The sequence below is a fragment of the Orycteropus afer genome, unplaced genomic scaffold, assembly GCF_000298275.1.
Source record: "Orycteropus afer afer isolate SDZICR_OR568_19922 unplaced genomic scaffold, OryAfe1.0 scaffold00002, whole genome shotgun sequence".
Taxonomy (NCBI): domain Eukaryota; kingdom Metazoa; phylum Chordata; class Mammalia; order Tubulidentata; family Orycteropodidae; genus Orycteropus; species Orycteropus afer.
In genome coordinates, this window is record NW_006921589.1 from 19,911,971 (window position 1) to 19,939,732 (window position 27,762).

The 27,762-nt window shown below is 34.9% G+C and overlaps 1 protein-coding gene across 1 annotated transcript in view; it reads left to right on the top strand.

Moving 5' to 3' along the window:
- The window catches only part of ERBB4 (erb-b2 receptor tyrosine kinase 4), a 1,111,475-nt gene that overhangs the window by 720,096 nt on the left and 363,617 nt on the right, over window positions 1-27,762 (top strand). The window contains exons 13-16 of the mRNA XM_042783534.1: window positions 4,344-4,476; window positions 10,299-10,392; window positions 20,226-20,380; window positions 26,565-26,609. Coding sequence (XP_042639468.1) covers window positions 4,344-4,476; window positions 10,299-10,392; window positions 20,226-20,380; window positions 26,565-26,609 — 427 coding nt within the window. The remainder of the gene's footprint in view (window positions 1-4,343; window positions 4,477-10,298; window positions 10,393-20,225; window positions 20,381-26,564; window positions 26,610-27,762) is intronic.

The following is a 27,762-nucleotide window of genomic DNA, read 5'->3' on the forward strand; positions in this document are numbered from 1 at the left end:
CCTTCCTTCCGAGGAGTGGCTGGTGGGTTTGAACCGCCAGCCTTCTGGTTAGCAGTCAAGTGCTTTAGCCACTATGCTACCAGAGCTCCTAGTAGATAAATATTCATCTGCCCTGTGTGTTGAGTCAAATTCTAGAAGAAAATGAGGATGATTTGTAGAGAAAAACAGGGATTTCTGGGATGGTGCAGTATGATCTTGAATATATTCTACTTTCTTTAAAAGGAGCTTTTATAATATACCTTTGGGCTTTTCTTTCCTTCTTGCTATTAATTCAAAATCAATTTAGCAAATGCATTATTGGCTAGTATTTCCCAAGTTGAAAATCAAATTATTCAACTTTTTTTGAGAAAGAGAATCTCCATATGATAAGAAGAGAAAAATATAAGTAGCTGTAATTTATCATATGTTATTTTGATAAATATTTAAGATATGAAGAGAAAAATAGTAAACAGCATCTACAAAATTTACAAGCTACCTAAATAATTAATCATATATTTGTGAAGAGAGACAATCTTACCAACAGATGAAAATACTCCATTCAGTCTTTGCTCTTTCATTTTGTCTTTAAAAATTATATTTTCTGTTATTTGAACTAATAGCTAAAAATAGTCAATACATTAAAATAGAAGGAACTGTAATTTTCAATGAAATTTGCACAAAACACAAACCCATTGCTGTCTAGGTGATTTCAAGTCATAGCAACCCGATAGGACTGAGTAGAACCGCACCATAGGGATTCCAAGGCTGTAATCTTTATGGAAACAGGCGGTTATATCCTTCTGCAGAGTGACTGTTGGGTTTGAATTGCTGACCCTTTGGTTATCAGCCAAACATTTACCCACTGTACCAAGTGGGCTTCTCCAATAAAGTTTACTTGTTCACCTTTTGCCATCAAGTCAATTCTAACCATAACAATCCTATGTTGTTGTTGTTGTTGTTGTTATGTGCCCTCCAGTTGGACCCAACTCATAGCAACCCCTCCTTGGGTTTCTGAGGCAGTATCACTATGGAAGTAGATTGCCCCTCTTCCTTCTGAGGAGTGGCTGGTGGGTTTGAACTGCCAGCCTTCTGGTTAGCAGTCAAGTGCCTCAGGCACTACGCTACCAGAGCTCCCTCCAATAAATTTAGCAGGTACTAAATATATGTAGAGGAGATATTTAAGATAATTATATTAACAATGGCAGAGTATAAAAGGACGTAAGTCAGAACTCTCACTGCTGTGGTGTTGGATCTGATTCATAACGACCCTTCCTTGGGTTTCCAAGGCAGTATCACTATGGAAGTAGATTGCCCAACCTTCCTTCCCAGGAGTGGCTGGTGGGTTTGAACCACCAGCCTTCTGATTAGCAGTCAAGTGCCTTAGGCACTATGCTACCAGAACTCCCAGTGATAACACTAGTAGACTGATAAGTTATATGTTTTTAGTTTGTTAACTAGAGAAACCAGTAAGAATGTTTTAGAAAAAAAAAATGCATTCAAAAAATGAAGTTGTAAATTTTGTCTAACCCACAAAAAGCAAGCAAAAAGAAAACAAAAGAGAAATGAGAGCAGAACAAACAGAAAATGAAAAATAAAATGAGACACTTAAGCCCAACATATCAATAATTACATTTACATGATCTAACCTCATCAATAAAAAAGAGAGAGATTTTCAGAATGCATTAAAAATAATGATCCAACTATGTGGTGCTATAAGAAACTTACTTCAAAGATAACGACATAGACTAGTTAAAAGTAAAAAAATATATATACAGAAAAAGTTAGGGTTAGAGTAGCAAACATTAATCAAAAGAAAGCAGAAGTGTCTATATAAACATCAGATAAAGTTTCAGAGCAAAGAAAATTATCATAGATAAATAGCAATATAAAGATAAAAGAGTCAGTCTACCAAGTGGACATAACAATCTTAAATCTGTATCCACCAGACAACAGAGCTGCAAATACGGTAAGAAAAGCCTGATAGAACTCAAAGGAAAAATATACAAGTCCATGATGTTAGTTGAAGACATTAACGTACCTTTTGCTAGAGAGAAAATCACAGGGACTTTGAAGCAGTCAGCAACACTATGGAACAATAGGATGTATCACTACTTGATACAACATCCAACAACAGAGTACTCATTTTTTTCAAGTGCCCTTGGAACATTTAGCAAGGTAGACCATATACCTGGCCATAAACTAAATCTCAACAAATTTAAAATAATTGAAACAAAATAGTGTTTTCTCTAACCACGGTGAAACCAAAGTAGAAATTAATAACCAAAAGATAGCAGGAAAAGCTCTACACATTTTGAAATTAAATGTTACTATGTAATCCACAGATCAAGAAAGAAATCTTTCTTTCTTTCTTTTTTTTTTTTTTAATATAGGAAATTTGCAGCTAACAATATACTTGATGGTTAGACTAGATAGTTACTTCTTATGTTGGAAACAAAGTAGGAATATTTGCTTTCACCACTGTTATTCAACCTAGTGTCGGAAATTTTGCCCAGTGCAACAAGGCAATAAATACAAATAAAAAGCATACAGATACCATAACAAACTCACCACCAGCGAGTCAATTCCAACTCACAGCAACCCCTCCTTGGGTTTCCAAGTCAGTATCTCTAGGAAGTAGATTGTCTAGTCTTCCTCTGAGAAGTGGGTGGTGGGTTTGAATTGCCACCCACAAATGGGATGGCCTTAACAAACAGGAGTTTATTATCTTACAGTTTGGTGGCTTTAAGTTCCAAGTGGCTCGTAGGTTTGAACCACTGACCTTTTGGTTAGCCAGCCAATGCCTTAACCACTACATCACCAGAGCTCCTTAGAATATGTAAAGAGTACTCAAAATTCCAGTTTAAAAATAATCCAATTGAAATGGGAAAAATAAATGAAGAGACAGTTCCTCAAAGTAAATATATACTTGCTAATAAGGACATTTCAAACCCACCAGCCACTCCTCGGAAGGAAGGTTGGGCAATCCTACTTCCGTAGTGATACTGCCTCAGAAACCCAAGGAGGGGTCGCTATGAGTCGGGGCCGACTTGATGGCACATAACAACAACAACAACAATAAGGACATATAAAGATGTTTAACATTGTTACCTATTTTATAGAAATTCAAGTTGAAACTATAATGACATATCTATATACACTTGTAAGAATGGGTAATATAAAAATACAGTGAAGAGGATGCAAAGAAACTGGATAGTTCAAACCTTGCTGGTGGGAATATAAAATGGTACAACTACTTTGGAAAATAGTTTGCCAGTTTCTGAAAGATTAAAATGCTAATATGGAATGACCCAGCAATTGGACTCCATTTATCCCAGAGAAAAGAAAAATTTTTGTGTTCACACAAAAAGGCTGGCAGAAATATTTTTAACTATTTTATTTGGGATAACCTCAATCTGGCAACAATCTAGATGTTTTGGGTGAAAAATGACAATTCCTAAAAATCACATACTGCATGATTCCATTTGTGTAATATTATTAAAATGACAATATTGTTTTAATGGAGAACAAATTAGTCATTGTGGGGAGGAAGATAAGGGTGAGGTAGGGGTGGGAGAGAAATGGTTTTATCTATAAGAGGGCAACATGAGGGATTCTTGCAGTGATAGAGATGTTCTATGTCATGACTGTATCAAGACCAATATCCTGGTCATGATACTGTAAAATAGCTTTGCAAGATGTTACCATTAGGGAAAATTACCTGTGATATCTCTGTATTATTACTTATAAGTACAGATCAATCTACAATTATTTCAAAATAAATTATTTAATTAAAAACTATGTATATTGCAAACCTGAAATATACCACTAAAATGGCAAATCAAAAGGTGTAGCTCAGAAGTAAACAAAACTGATGAAATAAAATCATTAAAACAATCAAGCCAATTCAAATCATGGAAGAAAAAGAAAGTAAAAGAAAAAAAAAGAACAATTTAGACAAAGGGAAAGTAAGTAGCGAGATGAGTGATTTCAACTTAAACTTACCAATTTTCACATTAAATATAAATGGTTTAAATAGCCTATTTAAAAGGTAGACAGTTTTTGATTCGATAAAAGAGCAAGACCAACTATATTTTGCTTATAAAAAGAAGAATTTGATAAAGGTGATAGATATTTGTTCAAATTTATGCAAAAAGCAATGTTGCTATATAAGCACAGTCATTGGAGCTCTGCCATATGGAAGACATTGGGAGCATGATGATAGTCTAAGCAACCTAAGTAGTTGTCACAGATCTCTTTCAAACAAGTGCTTTAGGAATAGCTTTACGTAAGAAGATTTATGTTAAAATCCTATGTTTTGACACAGACTTCTGTTTTATTTTTCCTTCATTTTGGTGTTTTTTCAGCTGCAGAAGGAATGGTATGCAACCATCTGTGTTCAAGTGATGGCTGTTGGGGACCTGGACCAGACCAGTGCCTGTCATGCCGACGCTTCAGTAGGGGAAGGACATGCATAGAGTCTTGTAACCTCTATGAAGGGTAAGGGTATTTATGATGTTGCCTTTGCTTCATGAGCTTTGAGATAGTGATAGGTTCAGAATTGAAGATTATAAGAAATTGGTAGCATTTCAAAATATAAGTGCTTGCCAAGATTTCTAGTAAATGCTCTTGTGTAAAGGATACTACATAAGGAAAATTTGTTTTAAGGGGATATAATTCTATTTGAAATAACAAGATGAGTTCAAATATATATGGAATAGTGTACATGGAGGAGCTCTGGTAGCGTAGTGCCTAAGGCACTTGACTGATAACCAGAAGGCTGGCAGTTCAAACCCACCAGCCACTCCTTGGAAGGAAGATGGGGTAATCTACTTCCGTAGTGATACTGCCTCAGAAACCCAAGGAGGTGTCACTATGAGTCGGGTCCGACTCGAGGGCACATAACAACAAAAACAACAGTATACATGGAGTGCCTAAGGCATTTGACTGCTAACCACAAGGCTGGTGGTTTAAACCCACCAGCCACTCCTTGGAAAGAAGAGGAGTCACTATGACTCAGAATTGACTCAATGTCAGTGAGTTAGTATACATATTAAGGAGCTCTGGTGGTGAAGTGGTTAAGGCATTGGTCTGCTAACCGAAAGGTTGGTGGTTCGAACCCAACAGCTGCTCCTCAAAAGAAATAAGGTGCAGTCTGCTTCCATAAAGATTTACAACCTTGAAAACCCAATGGGGATCACTATATGTCAGAATTGATTCGATGCCAGTGAGTTTGTTTTTTTGGAGTACACATATCACTTAAAAAAGTATACCAGTAGAGAATTCTTAAAAAAAAAAAAAAAGTATAGCAATTTATTCTTAAATAAAATTGAATACTTTCTATTGATCTTGTTAAGGAGGTTGTTATAGCTTTTTCCCTCTTATATATACCAGTAGTCTTTTTTATTCTTGTAGCTTCCTATCAATTTTTATTGGGAATTACTGCATCCTTTTATTGTTTTAATTTAGGTTGTATATCTATTTGTGCCTTAGGAATGCCTCATATTTCTGTCTTTGACAACAGCCTAACCCTGCAGAGAAACTATGTTTTCAATTTCTGGTTGAAAGGTTCTGGAAAATGTGTCTGCCCACTTTCTAGAGATAATTTAAGCAATCTTTTCAATCAAGTACTTTAAATTCCCTCTGCTGTTGTTGTTAGCTGCCATCAAGTTGGCTCCCTGCTCATAGTGATCCCAAGTGTTATAGGGTAGAACTGTTCCATAGGACTTTCTTGGCTATAACTGTATGGCAGCAATTCTCCAGGCCTTTCTTCATGGATCTATTGAGTGTGTTCTAACCCCATCTTTTGGGTGAGCAACTTATCTCAAACCACTTGTATCATCCAGCTCCATAATACTATATCCTTATATTCCAATAATAAAAGCTAGTATATACCTTATTGCATGGCATTCCATACACACATAAAATTACTTTATCTTAACATACTATTTCATGTATCACAGTTGTCTTTTATTAGTGTGATAATGCATTTTTAGTGTTGTCCTGATGTCATGTTTTCTTATAATGCTCACTGAAAGGATTTTCCATAGTTTTGCAAAGTATAATTTTGAAATTTTTTGTTTCTGTTTTTGTGCCTAATGAGTTATCACATTTTAGCAGTAGCTTTCAAGGACCCCAGATAACTTTTGGTACTTTTGTGTTTTATATTAAAAGGATAAAAATCTATCAATAATGATAATATTGATGTACCTCCCTTTTGAAAGAAAACCAAGACCAATTTTCTTCCTGAAATTTAAGGTGGGAAAAAGTGAAAATTTAAAGTTTATGTACAAAATCCACTTTGACTAAGAATGCAATGTTATTCAGGAAAATTTCATCTTATAAATTTGATAATGAATGACAAATTTTGTACTGATATGTATCATATGAATTGTATTCATGGTTGTCAGTTAACATTATTATGAAAAAATAGTATTTTCTGTACATATAGATATTACAGATAAGAAAATGCTTGAGTATGTAAATGTGGATGCCATTAAAATTTAAAATGCCCTAGGCATTAGTGAGCTGAAATTGACTGGTATTGGTCATTTTGAATCAGACAATCATATGTTCTATTATGCCAGCAATGATGATAAATTAAAAATGAATAGGATCACATTTATCATCAAAAATAATGTTTCAAGATTTTTCCTGAAGTATACAATGCTGTTAGTGATAGTATAATATGTATACGCCTACAAAGAAGACTAGTTAATACATCATTTGTCAAATTTATGCACCAACCACTAAAGCCAAAGATGAAGAAATTGAAGATTTTTATCAACTTCTGCAGTCTGAAGTTGACAAAACATCCCGTCAAGGTTTATTGATGATTACTGGTGATTGGAATACAGTTGGAAATAATGAAAAATCATCAGTAGCTGTAAAATATGGGCTTGGTGATCAAAATGACACTGGGGATCACATGACAGAATTCTGTAAGACCAATGACTTACTCATTGCAACTACCTTTTTTTCAATAACTTAAATGACAGCTATATACATGGACTTCACAAAATGGAAGACACAGAAATCAGATCAACTACATCTGTGTAAAGAGGTGATGGAAAAGCTCAATATCTTCAACCAAAACAAGGCCAGGAGCTAACTGTGGAATAGAATATCAATTGCTCACATGCAAGTCCAAGTTGAAGCTGGTGAAAATTTAAACTAGTCCAGAGAGCCAAAATATGAACTTAAATATATCCCACCTGAATTTAGAGACCATCTGAAGAACAGATTTGACCCATTGAAACCAGTGACAGAAGACCAGACAAGTTGTGGGATGACATCAGGAACCTAATACATGGGGGAAAAAAAAAAAAAAAGGTCATAAAAAAGAAAAAGAATTGCTTTTGAAAGGAGAGTAGTTAAAGCAAATGGAAACAATGATGATTAAAAGATCTTACTAGAAGATTTTGAACGGTGGCTCAAGAGGACAAAATAAGGTATTATAATGAAATGTGCAGACCTGGAGATGGCAAATCAAAGGGGAAGAACATACTTGGCATTTCTGAAGCTGAAATAACAGATGAAAAATGTCAAGCCTCAAGGTGCAATACTGTAGGATTCTAATGGCAAAGTATTGAATGATGCCAGAAGCATCAAAAAAGGTGGAAAGGATACACGGAATCACTGTACTAAAAAGAACTGGTTAATGTTCAGCCCTTTCAGGAGAAAGCATATTCTCAAGAATCAATGATATTGAAGGAAGAAGTCCAAGCTGCACTGAAGAAATTGGCAAAAATCAAGGCTCCAGGAATAGACGGATTACCCACTGAGGTATTTCAACAATCAGATGCAGCACTAGAGGCAATTGTTTATGCCAAGAAATTTGGGAGACAGCTACGTTGGCCAACCAACTGGAATAGATCCATATTTGTGCCCATTCCAAAGAAAGGTGATCCAACAGAATGTGGAAATTATTTAACAATATCATTAATGTCACATGAGTGAAATTTTGCTGAAGATAATTAAAAAATGGTTGCAGGAACACATTGACAGAGAACTGCTAGATTCAAGCCAGATTCAGAAGACGTGGAAAGAGGAATATCATTACTGATGTCAGGTGGATCTTGGCTGAAGACAAAGAATACCAGAAAGATGTATACTTGTGTTTTACTGACTATGCAAAGGCATTTGACTGTGCAGATCATAACATATTATGGATAACACTTTGAAGAATGGGAATTCCAGAACAATTAATTGTGCTCATGAGAAAAGTTTACATAGACCAAGAGGCTGTCGTTCAAACTGAACAAGGGGATACTGCATGGTTTAAAATCAGGAAAGGTATGCAACAGGGGTTTATATTTTCACCATAGTTATTGAATCTGTATGCTGAGCAAGTAATCAGAGAAGCCAGATTATATGAAGAAGAATGCAGCGTCAGGATTGGAGGAAGACTCATTAACAACCTGTGATATACAGATGACACAACCCCTGCTTGCTGAAAGTGAAGACTTAAAGCACTTACTGATGAAAATCAAGGACTTCAGCCTTCAGTATGGATTATACCTCAACATAAAGAAACCAAAAATCCTCAGAATTGGACCAATAAGCAACATCTTGATAAATGGAGAAAAGATTGAAGTTGTCAGGGATTTCATTTTACTTGGATCCAATACTGATGTCCATAGAAGTAGCAATCAGAAAATCAATAGCTTCATATGCATGTGACAGCTGGACTGTGAATAAAGAAGACTGCAGAAAAAATGATGGTTTTGAATCGTGCTGTTGGCAAATAATATTGAAGGTACCATGGACTGCTAGAGGAATAAACCAATCTGTCTTGGAGGAAGTACAGTCAGAATGTTCTTTAGAAGTGAGAATGGCCAGACCTCATCTTGTGTGCTTTGGTCATGGTTTTAGAAGATACCAGTCCCCTGGAGAAGAGTATCATGATTGGTAGAATAAAGGGTCAGTTAATAAAATGGGAAAACTTTCAACAGGATGGATTGACACAGTCACTGCAAAAATGGTCTCAGGCATAGCAATGATTATGAGAAGGGTGCAGGACAGATAGTGTTTTGTTCTGTTGTACATTGTGTTGCTATGAATCAGAACTGACTCAATGACACTTAACAACAAAAACAGCAAAAATATATTTGAATTTATTATCTAAATAACCATCACTGCTGTATGCCATGCTGTTGGTTTAGAATGATAGCTCATGATACAAAGGCACAAGGTATTAAAAAATATGCATTTAGTCATATTTTGTTAATATAATCTTATAAATGATATTCTACATCATATTTACCTAGTACCTTGTCCTTTAGTGCATTAGTGCAAATGGGACAGCTTAAACATATTTACCCAATCTTCCTTATGAGGAGTGGCTGGTTGGTTTGAACCTCCAGCCTTCTGGTTGGCAGTCAAATGCCCTCGGCACTATACCACCAGAGCTCCCAAACATATAGATGACTTGATAGCCAATTATTGAAATGATAATTTTGGACTAGAATTTTATTCAGAAATGTGTGTATTGATAATATTTATTATCCAAAAATGTAAGAATGTGGAAGAGATGACTATCATATCAGGAGATTTCAATTAGAAAGTTTTAGGAGGCTACCATTAAACAAACAATTTCTATTTTATAGAATTACTTCAAAAAGGATTTGAACTGACAAAAATGTTGTGATATTATATCAATAATCTAAATAAATGAAATCTACCATAAAAAGTTATTTTCTCAAATTTTCCAAGACAGATATGTTTAAAGCAGAAAAGAAATAAAAACATTTTTTAAAGTTTCACCTAAAATAAATTGAAGGGTCTTGGGATTTGAAGGGCAAATGTAGGGAACATTCAGCTTTATCACAAACAAGAGGAATAAAATATTTCTTCCAGAGTTTGACAAACAAAACTTCAACCAAGAGTAAAATTTTATATAGAAACAAACTCCTTGAAAATCAAGATCAGTACTGGAAGTACAGGCACAGCCATATTCAGAATGGTAAATATGGCTTAGCTATATCATCATAGTGTTACAGGTTTTATTTATTTATTTATCTCTATCTATCTATCTATCTGAGCCAGCTACGGTCCTTCTGGCAGAGGAAGCACCCTTGAATGAGTCTATCGTTGAAGCCCATGGAGGGCGAGGAGAGGGAGAGCCATCTGGCTCAGTTCATCTTTTCTCCTACCAGAGAAGTTATTCCTAATGTACAGGGAAATGTTTCTGATGCTCCTGGCATTTAGAGAAACAAACTCTAGAATTTACTCTGCCAATAGAACTTTAGCAGATGTTACCTCATTTGTTAAGTTGACAGCTTGTTTGCTTACACCATCTCATGCAGCCCATATTTTCACAGTGAATTTCGGGAGTTTGAGAATGGCTCCATCTGTGTGGAGTGTGACCCTCAGTGTGAGAAGATGGAAGAAGGTATCCTCACATGCCATGGACCGGTAAGCCTGGAGACAGCTGTGGTTGTGCTGGCTTAGTTTTAGTATCATGTGTAAATATTTGTTATGTCATTGTGCTATCATTTCTCCATCCATTTATTAGGTATTTATAGCATGATCTGAGGAAACATGTTGAGTATTCTGCCCTTAACATGCTTACAGTTTAGTAGTTTAGATAAAATAGTTAAAAATTCAATTTCATAACTATTTATGGAATTAAGGCCATATTATGCCCTGAATAATGTATTTAAAGAGAAGAATATGACATAGAATTGCCTTGAAGATTGTACAATTTTGAAAATAACAGAGATTGCACAGTATTGCAAATAAATGAGATACATAAGTAACTAGATTGAACCATAATAATTGATTAAATATAACTATATAAAAATCATTATAGGAACATGAAGGAAAAATTAATTCTGTTTTGGAGGTAGAAATTGGACATCAAGGAAGGCTATAGAGAAGTGACGCTTGAGCTATGATTTGGAGAAGAATCTGAAAAGAGGATGCATGCAAAAATGTGCAAGTGTGAAAGTTCATGTTATATTTAGAGAAAACTGTAACGTGTTTATATTTGTTTCAAATTATTTAATTATGTTGACAATGCGAAGGACAGTTGAAAAGAAGGAGGAAGACCAGTACTTGTAAATTAAAGCTAAATTAGTCTTATAAGTACAATAGCAAACAGAAGAAATGAGCTGTGAGACCCCAAGGAGGGGCTATGGATTAGGAAAGTCTTCATAGGAGGTGGCACTTAATGTGAAGAGAGCCTTAGAGAGAAAATGACAACTATTTTTGAGATGTCCCTTTGGTTTCCATCATTATTGTTTTTCTTATTAATGAGGTCAGTATGAGTTTGTCATTCCAAAGTGTCATATTCATCCTTCTTTAGATAAATTTCCAGTTTATTGGTTGTATTGAGTCGTCTCTCAGTAGATTATTTTGGGACCAGTATTTGGGTGTAGCCAAGAGCTCAATATTATTCCATAAGAATTCATTTCAAATTTAATTTTTCTACCAGAGTGCTTATTCAGCACTTAATTAGCTTAGGAAAAAATATCATGAGCCCTCCAAACTTCCATTAGGCCCCAATGAGTCGTTCTGGAACTTCATCTAAAGAAGGATGTGGAAACTTGGACAGTTTCGAGGACCACAACAAGGATGATTAAGCTTGGAAAAGCAGACCTATGAGAAAAAGGAGTGGTGTTATTTGGCCTGAAGAACCAAAGTCTAAAAGGCAAATTAATGTATAATGATCTCCAAGTAAGTATGCAAAAAGGCTTATGGAGCTATTTTCTCTCTCCTCTAAAGGCAGTGCTGGAAAATACTATTAATCTGCAGCATGAGAAATATGGATTCTGTAAAGAATGTCATGGAATACAGTGAAGTGAAATTATTTAATGGGTTATTAAAGCAAGTTAAGATATCTGTATAAGACTACCTTAAAAACTGAAATGTATAGGCACATTGTTGACCATAAGTCATGAAATAAAAACGTCTTTCTCAAGTCTCAAGGACTTTTAAAATATGCAATTAAAAAAACATCAAGAATTACACTATCTCCTCAAAATAAGGGAGAGAATAATTGTATGTCTCTATTTGGAAAAAGAAATGATAACTATTGTCCAAAATTGCCCAATGCTTCCTTTGTGTATCACTGTGGGTTCCACTGCACTAATATTTCCTATGGATTTATGATTATTTTTTGCAGTTAACTTTTTTTTCATATGTATAGTTTCCTTTTCCTTTGCCTGATCCTTTCTGAACACACCCTAAGGAAGATCTTATTTAGCACCTACGTTGTGCCCAGCTATCTCAGCATAACTATTATTGCATTTTTTCACATTAACAGACAAAAAATAAACGCATATGCATATTTGTCAATACCACTACAGTGCTATTTTTTGTGTGCATATTTTATTTTAATTTTTCACAACATTAGTCTTTTCTCCAGCTATTAAATTCTGTATGTTGACAGTAAATTCAAATTAGGATGTTTTGACTCTTCTTGTAATCTTTATAATTTTAAAATATTACATATTCTTATCAAATAAAACTATTGATTCAACTAATTGTAAATATAGAGAATTGGATAAATAGTATAAATATATTCATTACTAAGCAATATTTTTTTTCCCGAGTCATTTCACAGATAAGATTCCTTTACATGACTTCGATATTTGCGTAATATCTGGAGCAAGCTAAATTTCATTGAGGAAAGATCTCAGATTTGCATCTATGGGATGGCTATACTAATTTTCAAGTGTGAAAAAAAAGAGTTCAATGACTACTTTACCTATGACTCAAAAGTGTGACTATTATGGTAATCATGGATCATTTTCAGATTTATGATTTAACAGACATTTATTGAGTACCTTTTGTGAACTAGTTATCATGTTACATGTCTTAGTTACCTAGAGGTGTTATAACAGGAATACCACAAGTGTGTGGCTTTAACACCAGAAATGTATTGTTTTCACAGGAGGCCAGAGTCTAAATCCAGGTTGTTGCTCTAGGGGAAGTACCTTCCTTCTCTATTATGCTCCTGTATCTGCCAGCAATCCTTGCTCTTTCCCAGCCTGTGGATGCAGCCATCTCTTTTGTCTGCCTTCCTCTGCTTATTGTGTGTGATTCTACATCTATTTTGCCCTTTTTATAACTCAGAAGTGATTATGTTTAGGATCTACCCTACACTAGTGGGACCTTATTAATATAGCAAAATAAAAACACCATATTTTCAAGCTAGGTTATATTTACAGGTACCAAAACCAGAAAACTAAAGCCACTGCCATTGAGTTTATTCTTACTCAGAGTGACAAGAGTAACCATATAGGACAGAACAGAACTTCCCCATAAGTTTCCAAGAGTGACCATATAGGACAGAACAGAACTGCCCCATAAGTTTCCAAGGCTATAAATCTTTACAGAAGCAGATTGCTCCATCTTTCTCCCAAAGAGTGGCTGGTGGCTTTGAACCACCCAACTTTTGGTTAGCAGACAAATAAATGCTTTAACCACTAGAGCTCCTTATTTATAAGTACAGAGGTTAGGATTTCAGTACACGTTTTTAATTTACATAGTTTAATCTATAGCACTAGGTATTTTACCATATATTTTTTTCCTTGTCTTTTAGTTATTACTCCCATTTTTCCAATGAGGAAACTGAATCTTGGAAATGATACATGAATTGCTCAATATCATACATCCATTAAATTACACTTCTAACATCCAAACTCAGTGGGCTTGACACGAAGTCCAGTACTCTTCTTATTCCTCATGTTGGTCTTCCTATGATATAAAATTATGCTAACAAATCACTAGTTATTAATTTAACTTGTACTTTTTCAGTTTGTTTGTTTACTAATTTACTGCTCATTGTGTTCCTCATAATATTTGAAGCAGTTTATAAAAATACATGTAATAAAAAAAACTTAATGTCCTTGCAATTTTTCAAATTACTGCTAACTAAAGAAGAGTGAAAAAAAAAAGGCTTTTAATGAATGCATTTTGGTTCTGTAATGCCAGGATTTTTTGCCCAATATAATTAAGGTCACTATTCAGGGAAAAATTGTGAATTAGCATATCTAGAGTTCAGAGAGAGGAACTCTGGTGGCAAAGCAGTTAAGTGCTCAGCTGCTAACCCAAAGTTTGGCAGTGGGAACCCACCACGCTCCAGAGGAGAAAGATGCAGCAATTGGCTTCAGTGAAGATTGTAGCCTTAGAAACTGTGTGGGGAAGTTCCATTCTGTCCTATAGGATCTCTGTGAGTTGAAATCGACTCAGAAATAATGATATGGTTTACAGTTCAAAGAAGTAAAGTCAAAATTATGGAATGTCCAGTAGAGCTGGATAAGGCTTTTATGGAAGATTAGAACATAGAGAATTTAGAGTGATCACTAAGCCTTGAAATCTTAGGAGGTAAAGACAAAATATCTGTTAGAAAAGAAAAGAAGTTGGCTGAGTTCAAACAATGTCCCAGATTTTCCAGGAGCACTGGCCTTTTATAATTTATGCTAGGTTAGTGCCTGGATTTCTAGCTCCACATGTTGATTACCACAATAGAGACAGGGGATTTGGTGGTATGGGTAGCAGGCATGTACCATTTGGATAGCCAAGAAGTTCTGGAAGCTTCTCCATGACACTGACATTGATGAGATAAACGAAGAAGTCATTTCTCATTTCCATTTCTGCTATTATGATTTTTTATGCTGCAATCACATTTCCCTGGTCTGTCAGTTTATTGGTTTATTCATTTACTATAGTTTATTAAAAACTTTGGAAATACTATGATAGAACAGTACACATTAAACACATTTCTTTAAATCTAGTTATTATTTAAGTGAAATGGGGAATCAGTACATTTCATTTTTGGGGGGAATTATCAACACTTTTCTTAGTTATGCCAGTTCAGGACATTAGGTTGAATACCATGATAATGCAATTAAATCATTAAGGGATGTTTAAAAACAAGGAACAACAAGAACTAATTGATTTTCTTATTATTATTATAAATCATACTTAAAGATCAAATGTGAATTAAATTTAATTTCATGAGTTTTTTTATATCTTCTGATTTTGTCTGGATATTGTTTTACATTATAAAAACAAAAATAATTTGTAATCACTAATTCAGACAATAAATGTCTAATTTGCTTATGAATTCATTCTTGTGTTCTGCAAGAAAACATCAGCATGTCTCTTGTCTTGTACAATAAGTCTTGCTACTGAGCCTACTTGCACAGTAAATGATTTTGTATAATAGACAGCATTACGTGCCTAAGTACCCATGAGCAAGTGTTAAAATTGGAAGCTGGTGAAGTGTTCTTTTTGGGTAGGAAATAAGAAATTATTATTAGCAAACTCTTCATGCTGAATAGGGATGAGGTTTCACTGGATAGCTTTTTTTCCTTTTTTTTAAGTTTGGAATTCATATCAAAGTAGTGCAAAAGCAGAAATTTGATTAAGCCTCATCATGCTCAGGATCTCCAGGAGTCTCTTCCTGGTTACTTTTTTGTTTTGTTTTCACCACTACTCTTTATAGCAAAAGAGCCCTGGTGGCACAATGGTTAACTGTTGGACTGGTAACCACAAAGGTAATGGTTTGCATTCACCAGCTGCTCTTGGGAGAATAGAGCTGGTGATCTGCTCCCATAAAGATTACAGCCAAGGAAAGCCTATGAGGCAGTTCTAATTTTTCCTATATGGTCACTATGAATCAGAATCCACCCAATGGCGCATAACAATGACTACTTCTTTAGCAGCCTCCATCTTTAAAATATCAATTTTTAAAAAAATATTGTTTCTTGATTTCTTGAGACCTTATTATCACCAAATTGAATTGTCTAGCTGCATTTGAATGAACATTTGTGTAAACTAACTCACTGCTGTCGAGTCAGATCCGACTCATAGCAACCCCTCCTTGGGTTTCCAAGGCGGTATCACCATGGAAAGTACATTGCTCAACCTTCCTTCCAAAGAGTGGCTGGTGGGTTTGTACCTCCAGCCTTCTGATTAGCGGTCAAATGCCTTAGGCATTACACCACCAGACCTCCTAACATTTGTGTAGGGCTGTAATTTAATACTATGGATCTGAGTCTACGTAATAAATGTTGTCATTGTATGCCATGGAGTTGATTCTGACTCATAGGAACCCTATGAGACAAGAGTAGAACTGCCCCATAGGGTTTTCAAGGCTAGAATCTGTACAGAAGCAGACTATATCTTTCTCCCATGGAGCAGCTAGTGGATTCAAACTGTCAACCTTTAGGTTAGCACCCAAGCAATTAACCACTGCACCACCTAATAAGTAATTAGGGCCCCTGCCTAATAAGTAATTTTGTATAATGTTTGCCAAATCTTGTTGCTTCAAATCCATTGACCACAATAAGAAGCCTGATAAAGTTAATTACTCTCTCCCTATTTAGTGTATTTTATTTATTTAAATTGTCTTCAATATGAGCTATCATAAGTTTTTAACCATGTGGACGGAGCCAGATTTGGGGGAACAATGGATCAGAGGAAAAAAAAAAAACACTACAAGAAGGACTGGTCAAAGAGAACAGGGATCCTAAGAAAATATGGTGTTAATAAAGCAGGAGTAAAAGTAAATTTCAAGTAGGTTATATCACCATTCAAAAGTTCAGTATTAGATTCAAGTTCAGGAGTTCTAGTGGCATAGTGCCTAAGGCATTTAACTGCTAACCGGAAGGCTAATGTTCAAACCCACCAGCCACTCCTCAGGAGCGTAAAAATTGCTATTTTTGTGGACATATTTTCATAATCAGCTACTATTTCAAATGTGGCTAGAATTGTTAAAGCCCCTAGAACTTGAATCTGAAAAAATAAAAAAATAAAAATAAAATACTCCCTGCCGTTCGTTGACTTGGTTCTGACTCCCCTCCTTGGGTTTTCGAGGTGGTATCACTGCAGAAGTAGATTGTCCAACCTTCCTTCATGTATAAGACTAGTTGTACATTTTTCATTTTGTTATGACATTCAAATATGTTGTTGTTGTTGTTAGATGCTGTCTAGTTGATTCAGACTCAGAGAGACTCTATGTACAACAGAATGAAACACCATCCAATTCTTTTCCATCTTCACCAATGTGGCTATGTTTGAGCCAATTTTTTGAGTCACTGTATCAATCCATTTTGTTGGGGGTCTTCCTCATTTTCACTGACCTCTACCCACCAAGCATAGTGTCCTTCTCCAGGGACTGATCCTTCCTGATAACATGTCCAAAGTACATGAGAAGAAATCCCTCCAACTTTTTCTAAGGAACTCTGTAGTTACACTTCTTCCAATACAGATCTTTTTCATTCTTCTGAAAATACATGGTATATTCAATATTCTTCAACACCAGAATTCAAATGCACCAATTCTTCAATCTTCCTTATTCATTGTCCAGTTTTCACATGCATAGGAGGTGATTGAAAATACGACAGTTTACTTCAAGTGCACCTTAGGGCCCAAGGTGATATCTTTGCTCTTTAACAATTTAAAGAGGTCTTTTCCAGCATATTTGCCCAATGGAATACCTTAACTTCCTCACTGCTATTTCCATATGTGTTGATTATAAATCCAAGTAAAATGAAATTTTTGACAACTTCAATCTTTTCTCCATTTATCATGATGTCATTATTGATCTAGTTATGAGGATTTTTGTTTTCTTTATGCTGAGGTGTAATCTATAGTGAAGGTTGTAGTCTTCAATCTTCATCACTAAGGGCTTCAAGTCTTCTTGGCTTTCAGTAAGCAAGGCTGTGTCATCTGCATATCACAGGTAGCTAATGACTCTTCCTGCAATCCTAATGCTGCATTTTTCTTCATATGGTCCAGCTTCTAGGGTTATTTCCTCATTGTCCAGATTGCTCTGTTCAAATGACTGCATAGGAGCAATTGGTAGTCTGTTCTGAAGTTGGCCCTGGCCTTATTCTGAGTAATGATATTGAGCTTCTCCATCCTCTCTTTCCACAAATGTAGTCATTGTGAATCCTGTGTCTTTCATCCTATGAGATCCATGTGTCTATTTACTGTCTATGTTTTTGAAAAAAGGTATATCTAATGAGTAATTTGCTGATCTTGCAAAGTTCTCCCATGCAACTTCCCCATCATTTCTATCACCAAGGCAATATTTTCTGACTGTGCTAGAGGAAAAAGACTCCAGATTCAAACATGCTCTATAGAGACCCTTTTATTAAGCCTTGAACAGAAAAAAAACAAAATAAAGGCAATCATCCAGGATGAGGGAATCCATCAGCATGTATACAGTACAGAAAGCTGAATGGAGTCCACTGAGTCATGGCCATGGGACTAATTATACATGATTGAAAACAAAGGAAACCACCACAAATTATGATTGGTGGCAGATGGATTCATCACTGTCACATGTGGGACTACAGAAAGGGGAAAGGACCATGATAGGGATACATACATAATTGAGGATTAAAAAGGGTTACAGGATTGGTTCTAAGGCTTGATGCCTTGTGTGGTCCAGATTTGACTCTTGACCATTAGGCCTGAGTCATAGCCACAAAGTGGCTACAAGATAATATCAGAAACTCAACCCTAATTTAAATTGGAAAAGGACACACTCAGGCAGGTTCCCTAGTTCTTTGTGGGAGCATAATCTACTTTCAATCATATTTTTCCTTAAGGCAAATTGCCCCTTCTGAGGTTAGTCCTAGAACTTGTCTATGCATAGCAACAATGTTGGTTTAAAGATCAGAAAGAACTGGTGTCTGCAACTTATGTCAAGCATCAAAATGGAGTTAGTGTTCCCACTGTAGACCACAGCCTTCCACAAAATGTAATACACAACTACTGTTTCTTCTTAGTTGCCAACTTTCACTTTCCAAATGTGTTATCAATATCAAAGTGCAGACTTTAGTAAAAGTCTTCACATTCTTCACCCTTGACATTAGTGTTTTGTGCATAAATTTTAATAATATTTGTATTAACTGGTCTTCCTTGTAGGCATATGGATATTATCCTATCACTGACAGCATTGTACTTCAGGATAGATCTTGAAAAGTTCTTTTTGACAACTTATTATTCCCATCATAATAGACAATTCAAAATGGCCAATACCAATCCATTTCAGCTCACTGATGCCTAGGATATCGATCTTCAATCATTCTCTTTAACTTTTGATGACACCTAATTTTCCTTGATTCATACTTCGTACATTCCACATTCTGATTATTAATTGTTATTTTTAGATGTTTCTTCTCATTTTAAGTAATACCACATCAGCAAGTGAAGGTCCTGAAAGCTTTACTCCATCCATGTCATTAAGGTTTACTCTGTGGAGGCAGCTCCTTCCAAGTCATATTTTAAGTGCCTTCCAACCTCAGGCCCTCATCTTCCTGCACTATATCAATCAGAGGTTCAAATATATTTTCATTGTTTATTAATGTTACATATTAGAAATTTAATGTATATTTATGAACATTAATATTAAAAAAATGAATTTTTCCTATTTATCATGCTCATATTTTTGTCATCTTTATTCTTGGATAAGTTTCTCTACAAAGGTTTCTTCTGTGTGTATTTGCTTTGTTAATATGGAATTTTCTATATTTGATTGTCAACAATGCTCTCAGTGTTTTTCTGCAATTCACTTAAATCCTTATAAATATACATGATGTGATTTTATTATCACAAGCTTATTTGAGATGGACATTAACCTAGATATTATTTTATTTGCTGATATTGCCAATATCTTGTAATTTTTCCATTGTAGATTTTAACAGTAGTTTTTAAAATAAAGTCATGGTACAACCAAAGGGAAGTTTACATCTCACCTTTATATGAAATCCAGTGTTGCCTAATATATATTACACTTTTCTCCTCATTAACTCTTTGGTAAGCATATTCACATAATCCCAGTAATTGTGATGAAATGCCCTCAGGGAAAATACTGTTGTAATGAATATCACTAGGAATAAATCACAAAAAAGAAAATACTTATGGCCTTCTGAAAAATCATTGGACAATGTTGCAGATCTTATAAAATTACATTAGAGGCAAGGCATAGATTTCAGTTGATTTGGTAACTGCAGATTTTCAAAAGAAAAATATTTCAAAAAACAAATATCTTATTATAGTATTTTCTAGACATACAGGTTGTCAGAGATGAGCTATGAGACTCTCATTAGTGCCATCTGTATGACTATAGCTAGATCCACTTCTGTACTGCTGAAATGCACTCCAGTTCCTTAGAAGAAAAACATAAAATCCAGTGAAGTATCAGTAACTAAAATGCATGAATACATTCCAGAGGAAATGACACCTACTTTTCTTTACCTATTCTTTTTTATCCCCCCCTTCAGGGACCTGACAACTGTACAAAGTGCTCTCATTTTAAGGATGGCCCAAACTGTGTCGAAAAATGTCCAGATGGCTTACAGGGGGCAAATAGTTTCATTTTCAAGTATGCTGATCAAGATCGAGAATGCCATCCATGCCATCCAAATTGTACGCAAGGGTAAGTAAGCATTTTGCTAGCCAGGGACTCAATGGGGTATGTGTTGAGTCAAAAGGTATACACGTGCATTTTATCTCTGAAACTGTCTACTGATTTTGTGATATTCTCATACAAACCTCTATTGATCTTTACACTTAATATGTTGATTTTTAAGCGAACCTCTTTCCAAAAGAAAATAAAGAATCCTGTTTATGTACTCTGAAATAGTTATATTTAACCATTATCTATAACTATTCTATTGAGACCTTCATGAAACTGGTGTCAGGTATACTTCAAAATGAATGTAGAAATCTTCCAAATTTAACTTGAGAATGAAGATACCAGAACAAGAAAGATGATAATCATGTTTTCAATTTACGAAATCTTGAACAGAAGTTTTTTTGTTTCCTTGTTGTCACAAAGAGCTGAAGGTGAGGATATATTCTTTTAATAAATACAAGTTTGGATTCCTCTCTCAACAAAATTTAAACAAAACTAGTAATTGCAGGAAAAAAAGGAAAACTTTGGCATGTATATTTTAAAAATTACAAGTATATTTTGTGAAAGTAATTCTATTACCAGTTATTGTATCACCTATAATTTATTTGCCCAATATAAGATAATTCAAGATGGGTATATATTTTTCTATTTTTCAACAGTACACATTATATAATGAATAATATGTAAGTTACCTATGATAATGATAATGATTATATAACAAAAACACATTACAGAAAGAAGAAAAGCACAGAACTATAAAAGAAATAATGCCATTCATGTAACACATCCCAAGAACTATTTCTTAAATGACCACAAACCTATCTTAGCAAGGACTTTTCTTTTTCTCTCTTCCAGAATGTGAAGAAGGTTAGAATAGAGTGAAGCTTTATATGCTCTCTTCTCCTCCTGTCCATAAAACATAAAACCTCTTCTCTATGGTGTATGCATGCATGTGCACATACTCCCACACATAAACACACACACACACACACACACACACTGATGTTGAAAATCATTTTGGGTACTTTATATCTGGCAAGAAAGTATGAGGTTCTCTAAAGAGATTTTCTGCCAGATTAAGTGCTAGCTGTTAGGGGATATTGAAGACGTTAAGCAAAGAACATGATTTTCTGCCAAGAAGACATCAATTTGCAGAGGCTTCTACAATTTCCTGCAGGTCAAGAATCAGCTTAAGTCACTCTGTGAAGTGGCAGATCCTCCAAAGGTAACGTACTATTCTGCCATTCAAATTCAAATCCAGCTTAGAAGAACTGCCAACTCATTGATTTACACATAAGCACAAACATCCTCAACATAGGTTGAGGATTTCGAAATATTCGCATAGACACTTTTCTTCAGGGAAATGGAAAGTGATAAACTGCTACCCTTGTGAGTTTTTGGCCCACTTGAGTTAAGAGTGTGTCATGAAGAAACAGCTCGTACTGCTGGAGCAGGACAGTCAGCAGCAGAAAGAGAGAACTTTGCTGCTAAAATAATCATCCACAAGAGGGTTTTATTGTTTTACAGCTCAAATTAAACCAGTAAATTATTCAATATAATGTTGATGTCAACAGCTGTTGCCATTCAAAATGAGACCTTTTGCTGTTTTTGCAAATCTAATTACAATGAAGCCATTAGGGAAATGAAAGTGAGATCATGGAGACAGTCTGGATGTGTGGCTGGTGTCTCCCTCTAAGTGCTTTAAAATCATGATTATGCAATAAAAGAAAAAATATATAGTGGGAGAGTAAAATTAGGGGACAATGAAAAGAGACCAATTTACTGTAGCAACAAAATGTGGATCTCAGCCCAAAGGTAGGATGGAGGTGTTATATAGGGAACAAATCTCACCAGATCATTTGGAAACTCCAAGTAAATGAAAGGAAGTTGCTTGCAGCAACACAGTGGTGCAGAATTATAACAAAACAGAATTTGAATATTGTGCACTTCCAGGCATCAAACAAAGTAAATGGATTCTCTAATGACTGATTTGATCCTGAATATTTTTGTTGTAGTTACTTTTTCTTTAGCTTTCTGACATCATTATTTTGAATAACCTCCATATAACCCAAATTCACTATTTCATTAATGTTCTGTGATCACAGCCCCAGAGCAGAAGTTAAGAATTGGGCGTCCCATATGCATACTACTGTTCAACAACATTGTGCCTTGAAATCCTTTAATGAGGTAATGAGGTGCATTGTAAAGTCAGTCTATCCTTTTCAAATTAAATCTGAAGATTTATGATGGGCCCAAGAAAGATCACAAGTGCAATGCTAATGATGGTTTGAATGATTAATTTTATTCCTAAATATACTCACCTATCAGTAAAAGTGAGCTCATAGACCAGCTCGACTTCTGGAAAACAACTTGTCTTTTATATGCCAACATTTGGTGAGTTACACAGTTCAAGAACCAAGTTAATGACATTTTTTAGAAGGAAAATTCTTACTTTGAATCCTGTAATATTTTCTGAAAACAAAATTATCTGTGTAAGGCCTTAAAAGCACTTTACCATTCTAAAAGCACATTAAATATATTCACTCTAATAAGTTATTTAAATTCTTTTTAAATAAGTTATCCATTTACTCCCTATCAAAAGACACTCACTAATATCCCTAGAGAGGAAAAAAAAAAAAAAAGTCTCTTCTTGCTTTGGTTAGAGGACTCTACAGCTTTTTCCCATTTTATTCATTTTTCAACTTTGTGCCATTGAACACCTATTATGTGCCAGGCATGGTGACAAGCAGGTACGAAAATAAGAAAGACAATTCCTGACCTCCAGCATCATCCATCCCAGTGGATTTATGTTCTCACAACTTACACCCTTCCACTGGACCCTTCTACACAGTAATTTGAAACAATGAGCAAAAATACAAAACTTAGAAAAAGATTTTGATATTTAAAAATACAAAGATGGTAGTTTAAAAGAGACTTTATAAACTAAATTTAGTATACAATTAAATGGGAGTAAGGTCAAGGAGTATAGTTTCCTAATTAACATCACTTGAATCCCTACTAATTTAATGCCAATTTTGTTGCAAACAACACCTGTATTGGTGTCCCTATAACCAATACCCTATTCCATAGGGTTTTGAAGCATATGACACTCCTAAAGCAGATTGCCAGGCCTGTCTTCTGAGGTGCCTCATGAAATAAGAGACATTTATTTCAAAAGATGTTTCAGCGAGCAAGAGGAGGGAATGAATACCTAGCCTAGGTTTAGAAGGTCATTGGAACCCTCCTGGAAGAGTTAGGCAACTAGTGTGCAGGGTTCTGAAAACCCTACACAGTATTGATTATATGGGTACCTTAAGCATTATTGGTTATATGGGTACCTCAAGGTCCTGGACAATGAATGAGAAATACTGAGAAAGAATTGGTGCATTCGAATGACAGTGTTGGTGAAGACTATTGAATATACCATAGACTACCAGAAGAATAAACAGGTCTTTCTTGGAAGAAGTGCAACTAGAATGCTTCTTAGAGGCGAGGATGGTGAGACTTTGCCTCACGTACTTTGGGCCTGTTAGTTAGGAGGATCATTCGCTGGAGGACATAATGCTTCATAAAGTACAGGATCAGCAACAAAGAGAAGGACCATCAAAGAGAAAGACCATCAACGAATGGATTATGGGCCCAAACATAGTGACAACTAGAAGGATGTCACAGGACTAGGCAGTGATTCGTTCCATTGTATGTAGGGTTGCTGTGAGTTGGAACTGAATCCACGCCACCTAACAACAACAACAAGAAGGTGTTTATAAGTCAGGAAATACTTGCAACTATTAAATGGAGCACAATATTCATAATTCTAATAATTGGTCTGGAGTATATTAATTAGAAATACTATGATTTCCCTTTCTGATCTTTCTATAAGTATTCTACTTTGGAGCACTATTTATTTATTTATTTATTTGAGACACTTATTATTCCATATCATGATTCTGTCCCTTAATTTGAAGTTTAGGCTCCTCAAACTCTGACCTCTAACAGTCCAATTTCTTCTTATTCTCCCCATTATCTCATATTTTCTGTCAAATTATAGTTGTTTATATGCACTATACATTTCCTCACATAAATGCTTTTTCTCTTATTACTCATGACCCTTTAGAAATCATTACCACCCCAAGACAGTTTTCAGAACCCTACACGCTAGTTGCCTAACTCTTCCAGGAGGGTTCCAATGACCTTCTAAAGCTAGACTAGGTAATCCCTCCTCTTGCTCCCTGAAACTTCTTTTGAAATAAATGTCTCTTATTTCATTGAGGCACCTCAGAAGACAGGCCTGGCGATTTGCTTCAGGAATGTCATAGGCTTCAAAACCCTATGGAGTAGTTCTACTCTGTCACCATCAATCAGAATCAATTTGATGGCAACTAGCAACAACATTACATGTATCGCATTACAATACACATCTGCTTATACATCTGTCTCATTCATTAAATTGTGAGCTCAATAAGAATAGATAAGTGTCTAATTCATCTTTTTCCTCCCTCCAGCTCCTAGAACAGTAGAGGCACTTAGTAGGCATACAACATACATTTTTTAATGGATTAGGAGGGTCTTTCATTAGTCATACTTTCCCCTCAAGTAGAATTTCACTTTCAGATATTTTTATCTGAAGCCACAGATTGCAAACTAACCATGGCTTTTCAGATTCTCACTTGGAAATAAGTAGACTATTAATTTTACTAAATGGCAATATTCTATTAAAAAAAATGTATTTTTGAAGAATATATAAAAGCAGCCTAGAAGAAAGGGATAGAGTAAAAAGAAAACCATATGAGACATAAAAGCTTTTTTAGTGATTAATTTCCATTTTTACAAATGTTTTTCACTACGGATTATAGTAGCAATGCAATGCTATGTGTTCTCATTATTTTTTATTTGATTATTTTGTTAAAACTTGTGTCACAGATGTGTTTCTCATATTTCTGTAGGTTAAAATTTTACTGTATTATATGAAAGAATTCCTCAAAACAAAAACAAAACAGTCTACTTAGTAGAGACATTAAAACAAATATTGAAGAAGTAGAGAGATAGTGACTTACTTGTTATATGGTTATATTAGTTCACCAATATTTAGACTTATGAAATTCTCACCTTTAATATGAGCACCTTTTTATTTTGTATAATAATTTTAATTTCAGCTTCTTTTTCCATTTTGAAAATTAAAATTTGGGAAAGTATTATTAGCAATTTAATTAGATAGTTCTATAAATCTTTGCTGCTGGAGGAAACTGAATAATGCCCTGGAGCTGTTCATATTTGTAAAGACAAATGGGAAGGAAAACAATTTAAGTACATTGGAAGATAGAAAACATAGTATCTTTGTAATAGTTCAAAATGAAATTCTAGGAACGGTACTTCACAATTCTGTGTACTTACATATTTCCATTTGAATTTTAATCTCAGTGGATTCTTTAGTTACCTGTACCGCAGTTTATTCATTTCCAGGAAGAGTACTTATTTACTTGTTCTTTAAGTTCAATATTATGGCAGTTTAAAAACTGTTTTGTTTGACTGCCATACACTGCTACTTTAAAAGAAAGCATCAAGGTAAATTGAACTATGGTGAAACCAGTCAGTTTGCTTTTTGAATTAATTCATAAACATAAGTGTGTTTTAAAGGCAGTCACAAACAAAGGATATAGTAATGTGATTATGTAAACTATCCATGAGAATATCATAAAAGCAGTTAAATCATTTGCTCCCAAAAACAATCTTTAATGAGCATTAAGCATTAGATTATCATATTATATTGAAATAGGTCATGTTCCCTTGTTTTTTTTACTGATTTTGTTTTTCACTTAAACTAAAGACCTTTAAAAGAAAACAAACACGAATCAATTATAGCCATTGAAATATTAAGTTTTCATCAAGATATATAACGATGAATGATGCAAAGAATTGAAAGTATTAGAAATGACCTGTGTGTGTTTGGAAGGTATCCAGAGAAGCAGGGTAACATTTCCTTTGCTGAGAATGTGTTTCTTTGCATTCCACTTGGGTAGTAATTACAATTCATGTCTGTGTACTCATTAAGCAATAATCATCCTACTGGCTTGAAATCCATGGTGTTCTAAAACTTGTCTAATAATTATAATTAAGATTTTGACACAATCGGTATTTATGTCACTGATTCTTTTGAAAAATGACTGATTTTCTTTCCTTGTATTTTTTAAATTGGAAACTTCTGCAGGTGCATAGGCTCAAGTATTGAAGACTGCATCGGCCTGATGGATAGGTACTGCCTGTGCTTGCTTCCCATGCTCTTCCTCCAAGGCTCCATGTGTGAGCACTGGTGCATGTGTGTGCATGTCACTGTGAATGGAGAATGATGTTTTCTGTTCTGTAATTGCCTGCAGGTGTAGCGGTCCCACTAGTCATGACTGCATTTACTACCCATGGACGGGCCATTCCACTTTACCACAACATGCTAGGTAACATCTGCCATGTGTCCATATTGTCACTCAAATCCTTTCCCAATGATTGTGGATAAAAAGTACTAACCAGTTGGGACAAATTGACATTATCTGAAATTAGAGAGTTATGCAAGAGGCATAAAACACTTTATTTTTCTAAGCCATGTTGCTGACTGCTTTTTCCTTTACCCATAATGATTTCAGAATCTATGTCAGTTATGTCATTTAAACAAAAAATGTTATGCAATGTAAAAAAGGATTTTGAACTGGCACATAACAACAACAACAATATAGAAATTTAGGAGCTCTGGTAGCATAGTACCTAAGGCATTTGACTGCTAACTAGAAGGCTGGTGGTTCAAACCCACTAGCCACTCCTCGGAAGGGAGGTTGGGCAATCTACTTCTGTAGTGATACTGCCTCGGAAACCCAAGGAAGGATCACTATGAGTTGGATCCGGCTCAATGGCAGTGAGTATGAGTGAGAATATAGAAATTTAATAGAATGTTTTTGTTCTTAATTATGTAGATGATTTCCAAAATAATTAAAGAATTTTAAAAGAGTAGTTTACAAAAGTTGTTCTGTTTTTGTAAGATGTTTGTTGGTCGATCTGATTTGATTTCTCCTTTTGTCTTATTTCCAACTGGTTGGTATATTCCATAGGTACCAGAATTACCATAGATGAAAGATAATATAGAAAGTATTTTATGTAGGTAAAAATATGATTTAAAAGGAATTAAAAAACAAAACTCATAATTCTCATGTCCACACAAAACCTATAAACACAAATGTTTCCAGTGTCTTTGTTCATAATCATCAAAAACTACAAATTCATCAAATGTTCTTCAATGTGGTATATCCATGCATTGCAAGAATATTCAGCAATAAAAAGGAACTAATAGTGGACACACACAACAACATGAGTGAATCTCAAAATGCATTTTGCTAAATGAAAGAAGCCAGATTTGAAGAACT